Below are 22,749 nucleotides of genomic sequence, written 5' to 3'. Positions count from 1 at the left end.
GGGAGCAGAAAGCCTCATCTTTCTCCCGCGGAACAGCTGGTAGTTTCGAACTGCTGACCTTGCGGTTCGCAGCCCAATTCGTAACCACTACGCTATTCCCCTATTCCCCCTGTCTGCCTCTAGGACGGCTCATTTTTTAAACCTATCGAGATGACAAAACTGACCAATCTCCTTGTTATTTGCATTTTTAGCAAGCAATAAGTGGGTAATCGTTGAACTGCTGACTGAAAGGTTTGCTTTCCAGACGCAAGATAGGCATTGTTTCAATGAAGTTCACAGCGTCGGATACCCTATAGGCTAGTTGTATTCTCTCCTATAGGGTTACTATCAGTTCGAATCTACTCGACAGCAGTGGGTTTTGGTCTCATCCTTTTTGTAGGCCACCAGCCCCTTATTTGCGATAAATCTGTTTCAGATTGTTTTCTTAACAATGTTGAGATGGACTGAAATAAGTCCCATCACTCGTCAGCCCTGATTTGACTGTAATTTGATTTGTTCTCTACTCAGCTGTGGTTGAGTTGACAGAGCGCTCCTGGCTTGTGCTTGCTTGTGTTCTCTTCATTCTGGAGTGTCTTTGCAGGACTCGTGTTAAGCACATGTCCATTTCGTGAGGGTTTATTTGGTTGAAAGTATTCAGCCTAATCTGTAAGCCTGTGTAATGGAACACACCTCATCAGCCTCCTGAGTGAGCAAGCAGGTGAGACACTGCCAAGGCCTCTGCCTCCCAGAGGCCTCTTCCCATAGTGACCTGCGCTGTGCCGTCGGTCAGTGTGTAAAACAAAAGCTAAATGTGTGTATTTGTTTTGGAAGAAAAGATAAATGTCTGTGATGAGTAACCCCTTTGGAGGCTCAAGATGGGCTGTGGCACATTCAAAGTCCATGGGGTGCGGGCGTGTGCATGTGCTTTGTTGGCCGGAAAGGGATATCAGGCTCTGGGATCTTTTCAGGGGCAGATCTCTTTCTGACATTTTGGCAAATGGGCTACAATGTCTGCGTTTTCATTTCTCCCCTTGTCTTCCTCTTTTCCCCTCTTCTTCCATGCCTTCCCCTCTCGTCTGCATTTTTCCACCACCTTTGCCTTTCTATCCGTCTTAATGTCTATCATTTATAAAATGTAACCGGTGTTTTTCATCAGTATTTTAATCAGTGGTGCTTATTTATTAAGGACTTGCTGTTAGCCTGGTGCTAACCATTGGGGGTTTTTAATTGCAGCCTTGTTTGGCTGCTTACCAAAAGGTCAGTAGTTTGAACCCACCAGTTGCTCGGCAGGGAGAAAGATGTAGAAGTCTGCTTCCATAAAGATTACGGCCTTGGGAACCCTGTGGGGCAGCTCCCCTCTGCCCTCCAGGGTCTCTCTGAGTTAGAATCAATTCCACTGCCATGGGCTTTAAGCCCTGGGCAATGAGTGAATCGGGACCCACGAACATCATTTCTGTTGGGGAGGATATAAACTGAGACACCTGCTAGGGAAAGCAATTTGAGATTTCTATCACATTTGCCAGTGTACAAACCCTTAGACCCAGTAACTCCCCATTTGTCCACATTTGTACACTTAGACTCACACAGGGGCCAAATGTTGGATGCACAGGGGTTTTCTTTGAAGTGTTGTTTACAGTGGACAAAGACTGCTGATCACCGGCAGGAGGAAGAAGGTGCAGTGCAGCCCACCATGGAGAATCCACACGGGGGAAAAGCCAACTGGGAGCTCTGAGGACATTAGCATTGATGAGTGAAAAAGCAAGGTGTACAGTACTTAAAAAGTAAAGATAAAAGTAACACATTTATTTTAAGGAGACCTGGTGGCACTTAGGGTCAGGCATTGAACTACTAAAGCACAAGGTCAGTGGTTGAAAACCAGCTGCTCTTTGGGAGAAGGACTAGGCTGTCTGCGCCTGTGAAGATTTGCAGTCTCATAGCGTCTATACAGGGTCATTATGAGTCCGAATCAGCTCGATGGTGGTGGATATATTTATTGTAGAAAGTCTTAGAAAAATGGAAAATGATTATGAAATTAAAGTCACCCTTATCTCACCACCCAGAATGTGAATATTTTGGGTGCATTTTCTTCTAATTAGTCTTCAATAAACTATGTTGGCTCCATTACCTCTTTGTGTTCCCCAAAGTATTGGCAGTATTCTTATTTTTTTTCTCATTATGAAAGTAAAGGTTAAAACTCCTGCAAATACGTTGTAAACTGTATTTCTACAAACAGTGAAAGTAAGTCGTCATCAGTCTTTCTTACTGTGCTGTTTTGTAACTCTTTGCTGTACCCAAATGGTGAGCCACCATCTCTTTAAGTAAATCTGTGCCCACGTCAGCCTTTTTAGTGGCTGCAATATTGTGTTCTAAACCACACTGAGACCTGCCCTCCTGTGTGCACCCTGCTGGTTGTGTCTCGTTAGTTTAATGTAACTTTATAGAAGCTGAAGAAATGACTTGAGTCCAAGGTCTTGTACATTTTATACTTGACACATGTTGCCAGATTCCTGAGAAAAGTTTTAAACTCCCAACAGCAGTGGGAGTTCTCCTGCTAATATTTGACTATTCATCTTGCACATCTTGGCTAACTTGGTTTTTTTGTTGATGTGTGCCATCAGATACAAAAAAAAAAAATGTTTTCCCTGTGTATTAGGAAAGCTGAACATTTTTCTCCAATTTACTTTTCACTTTATATTTTGTATTTTTTCATGTCTTTTGTTCATTTAAGATACGGTTGCTGTTTTTTCTTACTGGTTTACAAAGTCTTATGTAAAACAATGATATTGGACCAGTTAATACTTTTCATGGAATAATCCTTCTTTTCTTCCATTGATTTCAAATGCCAGTTTTATTATATACAATTTCCTGGGATTTATTTCAGAACTCTCATTGCTCTATTCATTTCTGCACCAGTACTGCACTGTTTTTGACACTATGTCATGTGTTATGTTAAAGTGCCATCAAGTCATTTCTGACTCATAGTGACCCTGTATAGTGTTTTTGAGGAGCTGCTGGTGAGTTTGAACCGCTGATCTTGAGGTCGAGTACTTATCCTACAGCACCACACCCACTGTCATCAAGTGGATTCTGACTTATATAGCAACTGTATAGGACAAGGTTGCTATGAGTCAGAACTGACTCGATGACACAAAACAACAACATAGGACAGAGTAGGACTGTTCCCTAGAGGCTTCCAAGACTGTAAATCTTGACAGGAGCAGACAGCCTCATCTTTCTCCTGTGGAGTGACTGGTGGCTTTGAACTGCTGACCCTGCAGTTAGCTGCCCAATGGGTAAGCGACTATGCCAACTATATTTTAATTTGTATTACAATTGAGGACTGATCTCCTCTATCTGTTGGGAGCACTGTGGCTCTTTAGGATAATCACTGGGCTGTGAACCACAAGGTCAGCAGTTCGAGTCCACTAGCCACTCTTTGGGATAAAGTTGAGGCTTTTTGCTCTTACAAAGATACACAGCCTCGAAAACTCTATGATGGGTCGCTATGAGTTGGAAGTGACTTGATAGCATTTAGCAACAACAATAAAAGTATTCTTTTAAGTTGCTTATGGATTGAACAGCTTTCTCCTTGCCCCTCCCCAGTCTGTCCATCTCTGCTGTGGAGACTGGGTCTTGTTCTTCATGAATCTTTTGTGTGTAACTCTCTCCCTGCCTTTGGAGCCTGTTAAGCCCTTGCCCTGTGGTAGGACTTCAGGATCCCAGTTGCTGTGTGCACCTGAAGGCTGGGGGAGTCACAGACACAGGCTGCCTTTCTTGTCATCACTGACCCCCCTGGGCCATGGGGGAGCCAGGCTCTGTCATCTTCTCTGAGGTGGCAGTGCCCTGCAGGCTAGGTCCACAGGGACCAGGTCCCTTCTCTCCAGGTGACTAGGCAGCTCTTCCACATTTGCTTTCTTCCAGTATCAGAAAGCCAGAGTGTCCTGCAGTGTGTATGTATGTGTGAACCCAGGCTGGACAACCCCAAGGTGGAAGGGGGCTCATCAGCTGCTCTTTGCTCTGCTCCCCTCCTTTGTCTCTGCCAGGGGCTTCTTCTGCCTTCTTGCTGAGCTACCTGCTCCTCCTGCTGGCTGAAATCAGCACTATTAATAGCAAGATTAATCCAGCGGGTGGCTTGGGGAGGGGGAAGGGGGGTCCCAAGAAATCATGATGCCCAGTCATCTATAAGTGTAGATCCTTGGCTAACATGGTCACCACCTCTCCCGGGGGCACGGGCCAGGGCCAGTCCTGGGAACTTGGGGTGTCAGGAGGTAGAATTTGCTGGGACACCCAGCCAGAAAGCACACCGAGGATGCCATCTTGAGTGGTGGGAAGCTGATATCTGATCTGGGCCCTTGGTTCTTTCCCACGAGACTCAGCAGAGTCTTAAAATGGGCATCATAGAGATCAGAGGACTGGGCTTTCTGGGGCAAAGAGAACTCAGTCCAGAGATGGGGACCCCTGAGACTGCCTTATTTAGAGCTCCTGCTCTGCACCAGGCAGGTAGGAGGGATGGTATGGTGAGAAGTGAAGTCACCACGCAGCTCAGGACCCTGAGCCTGCTGTCCTGTCAATGGGCACTGGACACTGGCCGGCTGGTGGCACAAGCAGGCAGCAGTGGGGCTGGTGCTGAGGAGGAAGGAAAGAGGGGATGGGTGGGGCAGTGAGAACATGGGAGAGGGAGACCCAGGGTCAAGGAAAGTGATGGGCTGAGGGCTGACGGCTGAAGAGGTGGTCCACCAGTCAGGGGGAGTGGTCGATGAGGAGGGTGGAGGGACTCAGGCAGATTTTGTGCCCCAGTCTCCCACCTAAAGGTACCCCTGTGTCAGACTGCTTATGGCATGTCCTCAAGATCTCTCCCAGCCTCACATGGAGCAGCTCTCTGACCTGGGAGGGGAAGGCCCCATCTGGCTGCTGCTGTACAAAGGTTGACGAAGGGGCGGAGTAAGCAAGCATGCTTACTCCATGCTTGCTTACTCCACCCTGGGTCACTAGTGTGACCCAGTGGGGACAGCCAGGGCCCCAGGTGCCTCTCCAGAGCCCCCCCCCCACCCCAGATGAGTTGCTTCATCCCCACAGGTGAGTGGCTTCAAGCCATGCTTGAATTTAGGAGACTCAGGAACTTACAAGTCCCAGAAGAAACAGCATGATACATTTTTTTTTTTTTAAGTTGCCATGGTATCTGTTTCTTCCTGATTACAAAATTAGTATTTTTACTGATTATCTGTAAATTTCTGTCTAGAAATTTTGCATTTCTATACAGGAAAAATACAAAGAAGAAAAAAATCCTGAATCCCTTATACTGTTTGGTTAAGTCACATGAAACTGCCATTTTTTGTTGGTCAAAAGCAATCAAATGCCAGCAATTTCATAGGATTCAAATGTTAGCCAATTATTCGCATTTTTGCTACGTTTGTTGTTAACAGCATAGCAGACGTGCTAATAAAATGCTAGAGTCCGTTCCCTGTTTCCGAGACTGTAAATCATTATGGAATCATAAAACCTCATTTATCTCCTATGGAGCAGCTGGTGGGCTTGAACTGCCAACTTAGTGGATACCCTGCAGCACTACCAGAGCTTCACTTTTGCTATACGATGCTAAGTGCTGACAAGTTGGTTCTGACTCCTAGTAACCCTGCATAGGGTTTCCCAAGAGCAGCAGGTGAATTAGAACTGCCGGCCTTGCCGTAATACACACTAGGAGGCATCAAAGCTCATGGAAAATGGATTTAAAAGATCATGGAAATTTCCCAGAAACTTTTGAAACCCCCTTGTGTGTGTATGTGTGCTTCCTCTGGCTATCTGAAAGTAGAGTGTTTCTGTGAAATCTTTCTTAAGCAGAAATGGCAAAAAGTCAAGAAATAATTTTCATTAATTTATATGGGAAACATTTTTGAGTATTACCAGACCCAAAAATAACCTACCAAATCATAACAAATACCACATAAACCCTAAAATAACACTTTTTGTAGTTGTTGTTAAGTGCCGTCCAGTCAGTTCCTACTCATAGCACTGCCAGCATATAGTAAAAGCAGGAGTAAATGATCCTACACAGCCAGCACTTAGCAACAATGACATATTAGTAGAAATAAAGTTTGCACAGTGTAGTTCCCGGAGGAGGAGCTTAGTGGCGCCACTCCCACGGCTCAGGGTGTGCGCTGCCTCTTTTAATGGCTCCCTGCAAAACAAACGCTGACCGCTAGTTTCAATTTTCACAATTTTTCTTAAAGGAAAATCCTCTTTGGATTTCTTTCAGTTAGGGAAAACAGGTGCTAAATGTAGGTCTTCTGTAAAAGCTAAGTAGCGCAAATATGAACTTTTGAAAAACGAGGAATACCTGTTTTGCTTTTTTCTCTGAATATGGACTGCTTTGGGAAAGGTAAGCTTTTCAGCTGTTGAAGTAAACATTAACATTTAAATTTTCATGTTTCATTTTTCACTCCAACGCAATCCCCAAATGTAATTTTCTCAGTGAATGGGTATTACTTATAAGATGAGGTAACTCATTAAACATTTCCATGCAATGAGAGTCGTAAATATTAAGTATTAAGTTGATCCACTTATTTTAAATAGTAAATCAGTTAGCAGAAATTGCTGAACTACAGAAAATTCTAAAATACTAAAGTCCAAAATGGATCATGGTAGCTCTGTAGGATAAGCACTGTACCACAAGGTCTGCGGTTTGAGCTCACGAACCGCTCCACAGAAGGAGTAAATCTGCTCCCGCTAAGATTTACAGCCTTGGAAACCATTTACAAGGTGCTATGAGTTGGAACCAACTCTATGGCACTTAACAACAATCAGGTCCAAAACAATTCATTTTCTATCCAGTGTCCTTTGCCCCCGTCCTCTCTCCCCTTTGATTCTTTCTTCTCCTTAGAACGTCCATGTGAACTCATTCTCCAACCCACAAATATTCCTTGACTATTTGCCGTACACTGAATCTGAATTTTGGGTACACAGCCCCAGCCATAGTGAAGCTCAAAATGTAGTGGGGAAAGGCAGACAGTAAACTATAAATATAAAAATTCAGTATAGTACACAGTTAATGTTAAGCTGATCAACTGAGAAGGGTCAGCAGTGTGGAAGAGGGGTTGCAGTTTTAAATGGGGCCATCAGGGTAAGCCTCATTTAAGAGGGTAGACTTTAAGCAAAGACCTAAAGGAGGGGGGAGTGTGCAGATATCTAGGGAGGGATGGCAGGCAGAGGAAGCCAGTGAGACTGACCAGAGCAGGAGATGTGGGAAGAGAGGACTTTGAGACCAGAGTGAAATGGGAACCCTTGAGGGGTTTTGATGGAGAATGATGTAGTCTGACTTCTATTGTGAAAGGGTCACCTTGCTGTTGTGTTGAGAGTTGGCTAAGGGTGCAAGTTGAAGCAAGGCAAATGTTTAGAGACTCTCTCAGTCCATTGGGTAGGAGATGCTAGTGGCCCAGAATGGGCAGGTAGCCGTGGAGGCTGTGAGAAGAGGCTGGATGGAAGAGGTTGGGTTCCACCTATTCATTATAGATAACACTGATGGGACTTGCTGAATAGATTGGATGTAGATGGGGAAAGAAAGAGAAAAGGCCAAGTTTATTCCCGTACTGGCCTGATGAACCACAGGGATAGGCTGGGGAAGGTTGTGGGGGGAGGAGTAGGAACTCACTGGCCAGATTAAGACATACAAGTGGAACTGTTTGTGGGTAGTTGGATATATGATTCTGTTCACACAGGAGAGGGCTGGATTAGAAATACTTTTTAGGATTCTTTGATAGATGTTGTTCAGTGACGTCGAGTCAGTTCTAACACATAGAGACCCTGTAAAGGGTTTCCACCAACCTTGTGGTCCAGGGCTGATCCTGCAGTGCCACACCTTTAATATATATTTAAAGACAAGAAGCAAAAGACCAGCTCTAAGGACTGAGCCCAGGACCCTCCAACATTGGCAGGTCAGAGAGAAGGGAGAAGGGAAACGGACAGGAAGGCCCCTGAGGTGAGAGGAACACCCAGAGCCTGGAATCCTGGAAGCCAAGAGGTGGAGACTTTCCAGGAGGATGGAGATAGGATCCCTGGGTCACAGGCTGCTGCCTAGGCAAGTCATCTGAGGGTAAGACCATCAGAGGTCATGAGGGACCTTGAAAAGTTCTTGGGCTTTGGGAAGGGAAGGTTCTGCTTGTGACGCTGTAGGATAAGGCACTGAACCACAGGTCAGTTTGAACTGCAAAGATGACCACTTCAAACTCACCAGGAGCTCCTCGGAAACCCTATACAGGGACGCTGTGGCTCCGAACATACTTGACAGCACTTAACAACAAGTGCTCAGAGAGGTGAGGATCAAGCAGCACAGAGCCGCAAGGCTGGGCCAGCCAGGGTAACTGACTAGCTCTCAGTCCCACTCACCCCCTCAGCCAAGCATCTTTGTGTGAGGCCCAGTCTGGCCAGCCTCCATCAGCGCCTGTGTTCATGAAGAGTAGGAGTGAATGTGCATGCCTTAAAGTGCATGTCAAAGCGCAGGCTGCCACAAGAGGGCGCCCACATCTACCAGGGGATCTCACAAAGGTGCCTCAGAAGGCCTGAGGACTAAGAGCACCACAAAGATCTTGCTCAAGGAATCATCAGTGGATGGTTGTTTAGAGAAGCTTCCAACCTTTCCCAGAGAGATTTGGTCTGTGTGCAGTAATTAGGTGTTTCAGTGGGCGGATTTATTGAAGCCATGCCTCTCTGCTCGGTGAACCTTGTCAGGAATTCCCTGGGGCTGGCTGCGGGCAGTGAGAGGCAGGAAGTAACTGCCCACTCTGTTCCCTTTGCTTTTCTCCTCTTAGTTTATCAAGTTTAAAAAAATTGTAAAAGTAAAATATGCTTATCAAACAGAACAGATGGGGAGTTTGGAAGGGTATTAGTTGTTGTTAAGTGCTGTTGAGTCAGTTCTAACTTATAGTGATCCTTACAGAGCTTCCAAGAAGCAGCTAGTGGCTTTGAACTGCTGACCTTGTGGTTTGCAGTCCAGTGCATATCCTGCCACCTTAGAAGGGTACAGTCAGGAATAACAGGGTCCCATTCCCAAACTCCAAGTCCCCCCAAAGCTGACCACTATTAACCCTACTAGAGTGTGCCAATGTGACACAGTTAAGAGCTGCCCACAGGGATGGGAAGTCAAGGATGGGGGATGATCAAATGCCCATCCCCACTTGATGACAGTTTAACTGACTGCCCAGATTCCTCTGACACACATACACGGGCTCAGAATTGACTCAAGGGCAGCAGGTTTACTGGTGGTGGTGGTGGTTAACTACTGTGGGGTCAGCCCCCAACAGAGGGTTCTCTCAACAAATGGGACAAAACACTGTCCGGTGGTCAGTTAGGGATTAGACCATTGTGATCCATGAGGTTTTCACTGTGACTGATTTTAAGAAGTTGATTGCCAAGGGTTTCTTCTTCATCTGTCTGAGTCTTGGAAACTCAGCATCACAGCAACATACAAGCAAGCCTCCACTGACAGATGGATGGTCCACGGGCCAGGAATCAATCCCAGGTGTTAGCTCATGGCTTCCTGGGAGAGATGCCTGGAAAGCATCCTCTACAGGCACTGTGTAGAATGAGGCACTGAGTACAGGCAGACCTCGTTTTATTGTGCCTCGCCTCATCACACATAGTAGGTGCTGTGTTTTTGATTCATTGAAGGTTTGTGGTAACCCTACATCAAGCAAGCCTGTTGGCGCCAATTTTCCAACAGAGTGTGCTCACTTCGTGTCTTCATGCCACATTTTGGTAATTCTTACAATATTTCAATTTTTTTCAAAACACTTGGAGTCCTGGTGTGGACTGCAATAAGCGCTGGACTGCAATGTCTGTTTGAATGGCAAGGTCAGTGATTCAAACCCAGTGGCCACTCCTTGGAAACCCTATACAGGGTCACTGTGAGTTGGAATCAACTTGACAGCACTCAAAAATAATTTTGTACACTTTGTGGACTACAGTATAGCTTCATATGGGCTGGGAAACCAGAAAAAAAAAAAAAACCCAAATTGTGTGACTTACTAGTAAAGTAAGTTTGCTTTATTGCAGAGATCTGGATCCACAGTATCTCCAAAGTAGGAGGCTAAGTCACAAATGTTGCTATCCAATCTTAGGAACATTTGTTAAACAAAAATAGTCCCTCTTGACAACATCTCCTCCATCTAGGACTATACACTTTGAAGGCAGTGTTTCCATCTCTCTAACCCTTCCCCAGGAGTCCTGGTGTGGCGTTATGGTTTATGCTGAGCTGCAAAGTCAATTTGAACTTCAAGGTCAGTGGTTCAAGTTCACCAGCTGCTCCTTGGAAACACCCTCTATGTCAGAACCAACTCAGCGGCTCTTAACAGCAACAACAACTCTTCCCCGATTAATTCTGCATTCTTTGATTGATACCACATCAAAATGGAGTTTTGGCATCCTTGAGAAACCTAAATCAAGTTCATTTTCAATGTTCTTTGAGTTTGGGAAGCAAAAAGAAATTTGAAGGGACAAAATGAAGGCTTTAGGGTAGATGGAGTAAGGTTTCCAAAATCAATTCTCATGTTGTTGTTAAGTGCAGTTGAGTTGATTTCAATCCATAGCACCCCTGTAAAGCATTTCCGAAGAGCGGCTGGTAAGTTTGAACCGCTGACATTGCAGTCTTTATGCTATGAGAATGAGCAGGTACATTGTTGTGGTAGCAAAAATTCCTCAGTGTAACTTAACTTGCCTGGCCTTCCCTCCCCAGTGCAGTTTTTGTTTTCTTCAGACTTATTCATAAGTCCCTGTGATTGTCCTCTGTCCTTCAAGAAAAGCTATCAAGATTACCCTTTTGGAATCCCAAAGAATAGTCACCATAACCTTCTGAGCTGTGCTCTTGGCCATGAATGGAACTGGCCCAGCAGATCCCCTCAGTAGTCACTGTTTTGATTGGACTGTTTTTAAAGGCACCTAAGGAGACTGAGTCCTGGTGTAGCGCTGTGAGTTAATGCGCCAGACTGCAAAGCCGCTTGAACTACAAGGTCAGTGGTTCAAGCTCACCAGTCGCTCCTTGGAAACCCTATGCAGAGTTGTTATGGGTCGGAACCGACTCGACGGTACTTAACAACAACAACGAGACTAAGACAAGAGTGTTACTGAGAGAATGTGTCTGCAGCCATCTACCGATCACAGAGACGTGTTCAAACATGGTTTTTTTTTTGGAGTAAACCCATGCATGTATGAACTAGAACCTCAATAGCAGTACTTTCTGGCTTACCCTCATGTGCCCATATGTTCCAAAGGGGAAGCCATGCAGAAGAGCCTGACTTTACTTTCACAGATCTCATGGGGCTTTGTCCCTTAGGCTGGTCCAAACCTGTGTCTCTCCTCGTTCATTCTCCTCTGTAGAGCGGAGGCCAAGCCCTTCTAACTATTTACTTGCTGTCACTTGCTGGGGCAGGGGACATTGAGAAGCAGGGTGGGGGCCCAGAGGAGGGTCTGGGAAGCTCGGTTACACCATCTGCCTTCACCCTCTGACTCATAACTTCTTCTTACTCAACTTAGGTTAGGTGATCCCCTCTCTTAATGATACTCTTTGCCCTGCCTAATTAGAAGCTGGACTAATTTGTAAATGGCTTTAGAAACTGAGAGACTTTGCCTGGGGTAGTATCGCAGCCCCTGGGTCCTTGAAGTGGATTTTTGCCAAAGAGAGTAAGCAGTGTGTGAGGGAATGTGAGGATGAGCCTCCTGTCCAGGTGGGTCACATGTCCCCAACCACGGGCTCTCTGTGCCCACGGGTTATCAGTGTGCCTCTTTCCCCTACCCCAGGAGCTCCTCAAACCCCTGAAACCTGGCACCAGGCAGAACTTTGACATCTCATCCCATTTAAACAAATGGTCCTTAATGAAACACCTTTATAAAAATAATAATACTTCCAGTTTTTCTTTTTATAAATGCAGCATCTGTTCATGATAGAAACTTTAGAAAGCAAAGAAAAGGGGAAAAAATCACCTATGACCACAAATATATTAACATTGAATGGAGGGAGTCTCCTGTCCGGTCCATTTGCTCTGATCTAACTCACTGCCTTGTCCCTACAGGGAAGTCCCACCTGGCCATCGTGCAGAAGGTGAACAACGAGGGTGAGGGTGACCCCTTCTATGAGGTCCTGGGCCTGGTCACCCTGGAGGACGTCATTGAGGAGATCATCAAGTCTGAGATCCTGGACGAGTCGGACATGTACAGTGAGTTTCTCCCTTGCCACGTGCCCTCAGAGCCCCTTTCCCGCTGGGATCAGAAACCCAATGCCGACACCCCAACACCCAGTAACATGGCCCTCTGTGCTGGCCATTGTGAACGGGAGCACATTGTTGAGAGTAGTGGGAGGACATCACCTCACCTCCGTTCTTCCCTGCCCCTGGGCCTCTGAGACCCTTCCCTGGACCAGAGCTGCTGCTTCTGGATTAAAGAGACCAGCAGAGCTGGTCCCGATTTCTCAAGGGAGTGTTCTTAGTCAGATTAAATTCCAATTCTTCCTCTTGGCAGCTGACAATCGAAGCCGGAAACGGGTATCTGAGAAGAATAAGCGAGATTTCTCAGCCTTCAAGGATACTGACAATGAACTCAAAGTGAAAATTTCACCTCAGCTACTTCTGGCTGCTCATCGCTTCTTGGCCACAGGTAAGAAACAGCATGAGGAAGACCTTCAGGTGTTGATGAAAAACATTCATGGAGAGGGAAATATTGGGGTAAAGGCTGCAGCAGAGGATCGATTTAGCCATAAGTTATCGAGTTGGCCGTTGCAAACTCAAGAGTCCCCGGGTGGTGCAAATGGTTAATACGATTGGCTACTAACCAGAAGGTTAAAGGTTGAAGTCTACCCAGAGGTCCCTTAGAAGAAAGACCTGGCGGTCTACTTCTGGACAATCCACCATTGAAACTCCTGTGGGTCACAGTTCACTCTGACTCACATGAGGCCACCCTGTGTCAGAGCTGACTTCATGCTGCTGGAGTTTCAGACTTCTAGAGGGCAGCACGGTGGCTCTGTAGGATAAGCACTGGACTGTGGATCACAAGATTGGTGGTTCGAGCTCACCAAGTGCTCCATGGGAGGAAAATGGGACTTTCTGCTCCTGCAAAGGGTCACTTATTTGGAATTGACTTGACTGCACTTAACAACAGCAACAACAGGAAGCATCTGAATTTAATTTTGATGGTAACCCCTGGGAGCACCTGAGGGAGAAGGAGGCCTCTCCACATGCCCAGGTGGCTCACACACACCTTACCCCAGCTAGCTGGATCCCACTCTGATGAACTGGATCCAGCTCTTGTTCTCTTCCCCTGCCCTCCCCTCTCCCTGCGTTTGGGAAGTAACTCCTAGGTCAGTGGCCTTTCTTTCCTCTTCCCCCTAATTCAGTTTCCTTAGGGGACTAGGTGGCAGGTTATAAAATTCCTGCCTTCTCTGTATCCTTCCCGACCTTTATTTACTAAAGACAAGGTCATTCCTTCTCCTTTCTTTTCCTGCTGCGGTATTGATGATGTTGATAATGACACTAGAATAACGTATAAAACACTTGCCGTATGCCAAGAATGCATCAACGTGCTTTGCATGTATTATCCCACTTAACAGTGGCCCTGTGAGATTCGTATTCCCATTTTACAGATGAGGCAATTAAGACTTGCACGATTAGTACAAGTGTCTCCATTTAAGCCCAAGCAGCCAGACAGATTCAGGTCTAACCAATGAAAAACCAAGCATACTCTCATCCCAGAGAGGTACAGAGCTGGGCAGCAGGCCTCTGGGCAAAGGCCTAGGCAGTGAGGAAGCCGCCCCAGCCCAGTGGCTGCTGTGGTTCAGATGGAGGCCCCGCGATGAGGCCAAATTTGCTCTGGGCGCCACTCAACCCAGGCCCAGTGTAAAGTCCTTCTCTCTCTGCCCACAGAGGTGCCCCTGTTTAATCCCTCTCTGGTATCAGAGAAGATCCTGCTACGGCTGCTCAAGTATCCAGATGTCATCCAGGAACTCAAGTTTGATGAGCACAACAAATTCTACAGCCACCATTACCTGTATACCCGAAATAAGCCTGCTGACTACTTCATCCTCATCCTACAAGTGAGATGCCCCCCTCATTTGTCCCCTCTGTACCACATCTGCCCTCCTATCCCTGAGACATCTCATGTCAAGTTCCCTGGTGTGGGAGCACGAGGCCTGTCCTTGTGCCTCTGCTTCCCCAAGTTGCCTGTCCTCTCCCTGATAGTGACCCTTGTGTCTCTGCATCTGACCTGCTGAGCTTTTGCTCATGGTCCCATTCCTGTTTCCCTTACCCCTCTGTTTCTGTCATGTTTTCCTCCTCTCCTGTTTGTAACCCTGAGCCTGTGTTCTTCCAGGGAAAGGTGGAAGTGGAGGCTGGGAAGGAGAATATGAAGTTTGAGACGGGTGCCTTCTCCTACTATGGGACCATGGCCTTGGCATCATCCCCCTCTGGTAAGTCCATAGGATGGCTTCGGGGTGGGAGAGACTGACACCTGGGAACTGAGCGCAGTCTTCATGGCTCGTAACTAAGGACATAAGCGTTTGCTGTTGCCTTGGGAGAGAAGGACTTGGGTGGAGGCTGAGGATGCCAGCACCCTGGAGAAGGTCTCCTGGAAAGCAGAGTGGCTTTTCTCTTTGGATGGACTTCAAAGGGGAAGAGATGAGAAGGGGATTTTGAGCAGCGGCTTGGAGACAGCTGAGTCTGTGTTTTTGTGACAATGAGACCAAGTTGCCTGAGGTGGAAGAGGACTGGGGACTAAGGGACGTGTTGGGGAGCCCTGGAATGTCCCTTGAGCATGGCTCTGATAGAAAGTAGAATGCCATTAGCAGTCTTTGAACACTAGGCAGAATGGACCAATAGAGACCCCGGTGGCCCTCATTGTCCATAACAGTGGGAAGAAGGTTGAGTGTGGGAAGCAGACAGAGGTAGTTGGCAGGGCTGGTGAGGACTGACCCTGGAGGGAGGAGTCCCAAACAGCCCCAACGACCCTGTCCAGGACCTCTTTGTTGGGGCAGGTTGTCGATGGATTTGGTTTTGCAAGGGGCTCAGCCACTGGCTTTTGGTTCAGGGCTATTTCTGATGAAATAAAGGAATTTAGGGACAAAACATGGACTAGACACCTTCTAAGAGAGGTGATCCAAGGTCTACAGACTGGCCTCAGAATGAGCATCCTGCTCTGGCATCCCAGCGCCCTCTGCTTCTCCTCTGGGCGGCTCAAGTTCTCTTGGCCGGTTCTGCTGCTCACTAGTGTACAATCCTGTGAGCTCTGGCGCTCAGTGTGGGACGAAGCGGGAAGAGCCTGCATTGCCTCTGCCGTGGGTCTGGGAGCAAAGGGACCAGCCCAGGTAGCCTCAGTGATGACTGGGAAGGACTTGTGTGGTCCTCCCGAGAGCACTGTTCACCGTCCAGCTGGGGAAGTGTTCAGAAGGGCATGCAGGCATTGGGGGTGTCTTCTTAGGCACACTTTCTCTTCAGTGATGCCCCCGGAGCTTGGGTCAGGGTCCTGGGCTCAATCCTACTACTTGTGAGCCTCCAGTACTCACTTGTAGTGGATGGAAACGAGTGGAAATGACATGTAGGAGGATCTAGAGCCACTGTCGGAGCCCCAGGCACACCCCGCCAGCCTCTCTCCTGCTCTGCACAGGCCTCATTGGTCTGTCCTGCGCACTGTTCCTTGGCAGAGCCCCGTCCCCTTTCCTCACTTGGACTCTTCTCTCTGCCAAGGTAGCCTGGCCCCCCTCAGGTCCACCTCTCCATTTTGTTCCTGTGGCCTCCCAACCATCACTGACTTTCTCCTCTTTTAATTCAGCACCTTCAACCCAGGCTGGGTGTCCGCCTGGCAAGCGGAACTCCCTGCTCTCCTGGCTCTCAGGTAACGTGGTATGGCTGGAGAAGGTCACACTGCTACCTGTTGTCTGACCACATGCCGCAGCTGCATTAACCTCTCCCCGCAGGCACGAGGGCTCCTGACAGGGCACCTGTTCAGACTTGGGGATCAGCCTTACTTTTACTGCCTCTGCTTGACCAAGAACCCACCTTCTGGTTCTGCTTTGCTCTGGTTCTGGAAGGGTCTCCGTCGATTCTTAAGGAAGCCCACACTCAGCATGTGCTTACACTTGTAGACAGCACAGATAATAGGCTGGAAATGGAGGGTCACTGCCCACCAGGCCAAGTCTGCAACCTCACCTGGAGGTTTCGAAGCCACTCACCAGCATGTTCCCTTTTGGGTGCTGGAGGAAACTGAGCACAGTGCCTCAGCACCCTGCTGATCGAGGCTACCCATCAACCTGGGCCAGATCACTCGCCTTTTCATCAGCTTCTAGAACACCTCCCGCCTTTCTTCACAGGATGTGCTTTCTGTTCTGTCACTCATGTCTGTCTGCCCTGTGGAGGCTGCCAGCACAGCACTCGCAGAGTCTAAATCCCATCTCCTCACTTACTAGCTATGTTGTTGCTGTTAAGTGCCGTGGAGTCTGTTCCGACTCATAGTGACTCTGCACAGGGTTTCCAAGGCTGCAAATCTTTATGGGAGCAGAAAGCCTCATCTTTCTCCCGTGGAACCACTGGTAGGTTAGCAGCCTGATTCATAACCACTATACTACCAGAGCTCCTTACTTACTAGCTATACGATGCTATAGTTATGGTTTTGTATTCAGCACAGAAATAACATAGGCTTATTTGGGAAACAGAAAAAAGTAGTAACAAAAACCAACAAATCCACTGAGGTTGAGTTGATTCTGACCCATAGCAGCCCTAGTAGGACAGACTAGAACTGCTTCCTAGGGTTTCCGAGTCTGTAAATCTTCCCGAGACTGCCTTATCTCTCTCCCATGGAGTGTCTGGTGGGTTTCAACTGCTGATTTTTTAGTTAACAGACCAATAGGGCTCTTGAAAAAAGTGTTCAGAAGTTTTTCAAGCTCCATAATTTCATTACTCAGTGTAAAAGTGATGTGGTGGAGGAATCTGGCCCCCTCTAACGTCACAGGTTAGAAAACAGTCATTACCTATAGGCTAAAGCTGGTTCCTATGGGGCAAGGTCAGACATACCTGTTAACCACAGAATTGCTATGAGTCAGAATGTACTCAATGGCACTTACCTGCAGCAACAGTCCCCACAAGGGTTGCATGCACCTTATTTGCTTTATTAGCAAGCTGTCCAATCCTCTTGGACTGGACCATAAGTACCTCATTTGAATAGTCCCATCCAATCATTTGATGAGAATTACAAAACCATCAAATGACTAGAAAGGCCATTTAAAAATAATTCATCACATCATAACTAGAGACAAACAATTATTGTTTTGCCCTATTTTCTTTCTAGGATCCCAATTTTTATTAGATCGTGTCACTAATTTGGTATTACATTCAGTTCCTATTATTTAAAAGCATTCTATCTTCCAAATAAGCGGGAATTTTAGCTAATAGCTCCATTTTTTGCTAAAGCTAAACTAGAGGTGTTACTTAACGTTAGAATGACTGATTCTTGCATACAATCTTGTGATTATTGTATACTATCTAATCATAAACTATTGCAGATTGTGTTTTCATGGGTTTGTGCATGAAAACCTAAGCTTTACTGCAGCTCAACGTTGACTGTTACTCAGTTCACTCTCATGGAGCTAAAGGCTGCGTTGGTCATTCAATTTCCTGGATTTCAATTGCTTTGCAAGTTTTGCTGGGCTATTTGTTAGAATGGAGTTCTGGTGGGTGCTGCGGGTTAATGCACTGGATTGTTAATTAACCTGGTTTGTACCTCAGGGTTGGTGGTTCAAGCTCACCAGCCACTCCTCAGAAATCCTATACAGGATTGCTGGGAGTCAGAATCGACTTGAAGAAGGCACTTAACAACAACATTTGTTAGAATAGCCACTATACCAAAAAGAATTGGCAGTCATTCAACTATTTCAGGAGGCAGCATATGATCAAGAACTGATGGTACTGAAGGAAGAAGTCTAAACTACACTGAAAACATTATTTAAACAAGGCTCCAGGAACTGAGGGAATACCAATTGAAATGTTTCAACAAAGTGGTACAACACCAAAAGTGCTCACTTGTCTATGCCAAGAAATTTAGAAGACAGCTACCTGACCAGTTGACTGGATGAGATCCATTTTTGTGCCCATTCTACAGAAAGGTGACCCAACAGAATGAGGAAATTATCAAACAATATCATTAATACCATATGCAAGTAAAATATTTCTGAAGATAATTCAAAAACAATTGCCACAACTCACGAACAGGGAGCTTCCAAAATTTCAAGCCGGATACAGAAGAGAATGTAGAATGAGGTATAGCATTGCTGGTGTCAGTTGCATCTTAGCTGAAAGTAGGGAATGCCAGAAAGATGTTTACTTGTGTTTTATTGACTGTGTACGCATTTGATTGGGTGGGTTATAACAAGCTATGGATAACATTGTGAGGAATGAGAATTCCTGGACACTTCATTCATTCGAACATAAGAGGACAATGCAGTTTAAAATCAGTAAGGTCTGCACCAGAGTTGTATCCTCTTGCCATACTTATTTAGTCAGTATACTGAGCAAATAATTTGAGAAGCTGGACTAAATGAAGAAGAACACGGCATCAAGATTGGAGGAAGACTCATAACAACCTAAGATAGATGACACAGCCTTGCTTGTTGAAAGCAAAAAAGACTTGAGGCACTTATTGAAGATCAAAGAATACAGCCTTCATTATGAATTACAGGTTAATGTTAAAAAAAAAAAAAAAAAAATCCTCACAACAGGACCAGAAACAACATCGTGATAAATCAAGAAAAGATTGACGTTGCCAAGGATTTCATTTTACTTGGATCTACAATTAACACTATGGAAGGAACACTGAAGAAATCAAACAATGTTCTTGCATTGGGCAAATCTGCTGCACAATACCTAAGACCTCTTTATAGAGTTAAAGAGCGAAGATATCACTTTGGGGTTACCCAAGTTATAATATTTTTAATCACTTCTTAGGCGTGTGAAGGCTGGACAATGGATAAGGAAGACTAAAGAAAAATAGATATGCATTTGATTGTGGTGGTGTTAAAGAATATAGAAAGTACCAGGGACTGTCAGAAAAACAAACAAATTTGTTTTGGAAGAAGTACATCTAGAATGCTCCGTAGAAGCGAGGATGGCGTACTTTGGATATGTTATCAGAAGGGACTAGTCCCTGGAAAAGAATATCACAATTGGTAAAGTCATTGAAAAACAGGAAGACCACCACACGATGGATTGACATGGTGGCAGCAACAGTGGGCTCATATATAGCAATCATTGTGAGGATGACGCAGGACTGAATAGTGTTTTGTTCTGTTGTACATTCAGAAGAAGACGTGGAACAAGGGATAACATTGCTGACGTCAAATGGATCTTTGCTGAAAGCGAATACCAAAAAGATGTTGACTTGTGCTTTATTGACTTAGCAAAAGCTTTCAACTGTGCCGATCATGACAAACTATGGACAACATTGCAAAGAATGGATATTCCAGAACACTTGAGGTGCTCATGAGGAACCTGTAGATAGACCAAGAGGCAGTTGTAGAACAGAATAAGGGGACACTGAATGTTTTAAAATCAGGGAAGGTGTGCACCAGGATTGTATCCTTTCACCATATTTTTTCAGTCTGTATTCTGAGCAAATAATCCAAGAAGATGGGTTATATGAAGAAGAATGTGGCATGGGAACTAGAGGAAGACTTATTACCGACCCGTGATATACAGATGATACAGTTTTGCTTGCTGAAAACAAAGAGGACATACAAAACTTACTGGTGAAAATCAAAGACCACAGCCTTCAGTATTGATTACACCTCATTGTAAAGAAAACAAAAATCCTCACAACTGGACTAGTAAGAATTACATCAAGATAAATGGAGAAAAGATAAATGTTGTCATGACTTCATTTTGCTTGGATCCACTATCAACACTTGTGGAAGCAGCTGTCAGTTAATCAAATGATGTATATTACATTAGGCAAATCTGTTTCAAAAGACCTCTTTTTCTGTCCAGGAGCTTGAGAACTAAGGTGTGCCTGACCCAAGCCATGGTACTTGCAGTTGCCTCATATGCATGCGAAAGTTGGACAATGAAGAAGGCAGACCTTAGAAGAACACTGCATTTGAGTTATGTTGTTAGAGAGAAATATTCAAAGTACCATGGACTGCCAAAATAACAAACAATTGGAAGAAGTACACCCAGAATGATCCTTAGAAGCCTAGATGGCGAGAGTTCATCTCTCATACTTTGAACATATTATCAAGAGGGACCAGTCGCTGGAGAAGCATATCATGTTTGGTAAAGTGGAGGGTCAGCAAAAATGAGGAAGACTCCCATCAAGATGGATTGACACAGCAGCAATGGGCTTGATTTTAACATAAGTTGTGAAGATGGCACAGAACTGGGCACGTTTTATTCTGTTGTGAATAGGGTCGCTATGAGTTGGAACTGACTTGATGGCACCAAACAACAACAACAACAACATATAGGAGTTACTATGAGTCGAAATCAACTCAAGTGTACCTAACAACAGTAACATTTATTGGAACCGCTAGTAGTTAACTGGTAAGCAAATTAGCATCTACTTCTCATTTGCATTTCTTTGTGCATCTTTGTTCTTTTCTAAGTTTCACAGAAATAAGAGTCTGTGCAGTTGTGTGCACAGTTCCTCTTTCAAAATACCATTCCGCGTCCTTTCTGATTTGAGATGGGGAGCTACTCACTCCCTTTTCCAGATTGGAGTCTTCTGGAGGCCTGTGTTACCTCTAGACCATTGCCTCAAGCTTTGTCTCATCAGACACCTATGATGGCTGTGGGAATGTGGCACTCTGGGAGTGCTAGGATTCTGGGAGAATCTCTACCGGGTTGATGGGGGCTCAGAAGACATAGGAATTAGGGATAAGACCGGGCTCCACAAAGAGCAGTTGATGTACAGGACACACTTTGACCCTTTCAGAGCATTTTAAGATGTGATAGAGTATGTATGTGTGGATGCGTGGTGAGAGAATATAAACTGTCTATTCCCAGTATTAATGTGGTATGTAAGTATGCTGTATATGTCACAGTGTTGTTGAGACAAGGATCACAGCTTGTCTGTAATGGTAGGGTAAATCACTGTATTGCCTTTGATTTATTATTGGGAAGCGAAGGATTTTGTAGCCATGAATTTTCTGTCTTTTTAAAAAATTTTTGTTCTTGTGTGTTGTCATCTTGGTAGACATTTTTATGCTTCTTGCATGATACTTCCTTCAAACAAACTAACTCATTTGCTTTGACAAGTTCAAACTTTCTGCAGTAACAGCTTCCACATGCGTCTTTTTGCTCCTAAGAGCCACCTCTTGTCCCTGCACGGGTGGGTGAGGGTACTACTCCCCTTGGCTTCCATGGGAAGAGGTCAACAAGAGGCTGTGAGTGGGCACCAGGGGGCTCCTGGCCTGATGTCCTCTGTTCTCCCCACAGACCGTTCCCCATCCTATCCCACGGTCCTCAGCCGCTCCGCCTCCCTCAGTTACCCGGATCGTACAGATGTCACAAGTACCCCACCCATGGCAGGTGGCAGCATCCAGTTTGGCAGCTCCATCCTGGGCCAGTATATCTCTGACTTCAGTGTCCGGGCCCTCATGGACCTACAATACATAAAGGTGAGTGCTTCCCCCAGCCCTTGCTCTGGCCAGCGCTGTCTTCCTTCTTCTACAGGTGTTTGGATCACTCTGCCTTAGGAACTAGCAACTTCTTTCATCCACAGAACCCAGCATAGTGGGCCCAGAACCAAGATATGTTTCCTTGTTCATGCTGCCATGTTCCTGGCTCATAGACTCAGTATAGACTCCACTTCCCCAGGTCCCGGGCCCTGCTCTCTGTGAACCTCCTCTTCCCTTCCTTCTGTAGATCACCCGACAACAGTACCAGAATGGGCTGCTGGCCTCACGCATGGAGAACTGCCCTCAGTTTCCTATGGATGGATGTACAATCTGCACTGAGAACTTCTCTGAGAAATCTGAGCTGCCTGTAGTGGACGAGACCACAACTCTTCTCAATGAACGTAACTCCTTGCTGCACAGAACCTCCCATGAGAGCGCCATTTGACAGGAGGGCCCGGGGGCCCCCCGCCAGCCCTGCGGGGGCCTCCCCAGTGGGCCCACATGAAAATAGAAAGCCTAATAGACCAGAAAGGGGATGCATATGGCCGTCTGAGCATCCAGATGGTCCCCAGTCCATGGAGATTTGGCCCTCTGACAGGGACCTTTGAACAACTCTGAGGTAGAGGCTACCCAGCCCTGGACTGATTGGGGTAATAGGCCAGCTCCCGTGAGCAAAGGCTGTTTTTTACTGAGAGCATTTCTAAACAAGATTCACTGCTCCTCTTTTTAAATAGCGTTTGGGGAAGGGAATAGGGAAGGGAAACAGGGTTAAGGAACTTTCTTAAAAAAGAATTTTTTTTTTTTTTTTTTTTCAAAAAGGGGAGGGTTTCACACCACAGGAAGCAATAGCCATGATTTGCTCCCAGCCATTACCTTTGGCTTGTGTCTCTTGACTTGGGGAGCCCACTTTCCCTTTTCTTTTTTCTTCTCCTTCAGAGGTAGGATTCCAGAGGCCTGCTCATAGGGTTGTCTCTTGGGAGGAAGACACTTCTTCCCAGGAAGCAAGGAACCAAATAGCATTAAGAACAAAAACCTGGGCAACATGTACAGAGGCTTGTGTGATGCTGCTGAGGCCAGGGGATTCTGGGTAACTGTTCAGGGACATGATAATTCCAGCTACAGTGAGGGGCACATCTACTCCT

At 46.0% G+C, this 22,749-nt stretch overlaps 1 protein-coding gene across 1 annotated transcript in view; it reads left to right on the top strand.

The window, feature by feature from the left end:
- Nucleotides 1–22,052, top strand: part of CNNM4 (cyclin M4) — a 51,297-nt gene extending 29,245 nt beyond the window's left edge. Inside the window, exons 2-7 of the mRNA XM_006876618.1 lie at nt 12,036–12,179; nt 12,481–12,615; nt 13,878–14,047; nt 14,323–14,419; nt 21,426–21,607; nt 21,855–22,052. Of these exons, the coding sequence (XP_006876680.1) occupies nt 12,036–12,179; nt 12,481–12,615; nt 13,878–14,047; nt 14,323–14,419; nt 21,426–21,607; nt 21,855–22,052 (926 nt within the window). The remainder of the gene's footprint in view (nt 1–12,035; nt 12,180–12,480; nt 12,616–13,877; nt 14,048–14,322; nt 14,420–21,425; nt 21,608–21,854) is intronic.
- Nucleotides 22,053–22,749: the final 697 nt, after the last annotated feature.

The sequence above is a fragment of the Chrysochloris asiatica genome, unplaced genomic scaffold (assembly GCF_000296735.1).
Source record: "Chrysochloris asiatica unplaced genomic scaffold, ChrAsi1.0 scaffold00395, whole genome shotgun sequence".
Taxonomy (NCBI): Eukaryota; Metazoa; Chordata; class Mammalia; order Afrosoricida; family Chrysochloridae; genus Chrysochloris; species Chrysochloris asiatica.
Note: the sequence above shows the minus strand (reverse complement) of the source record. Positions and strands in the feature narration are given on the sequence as shown.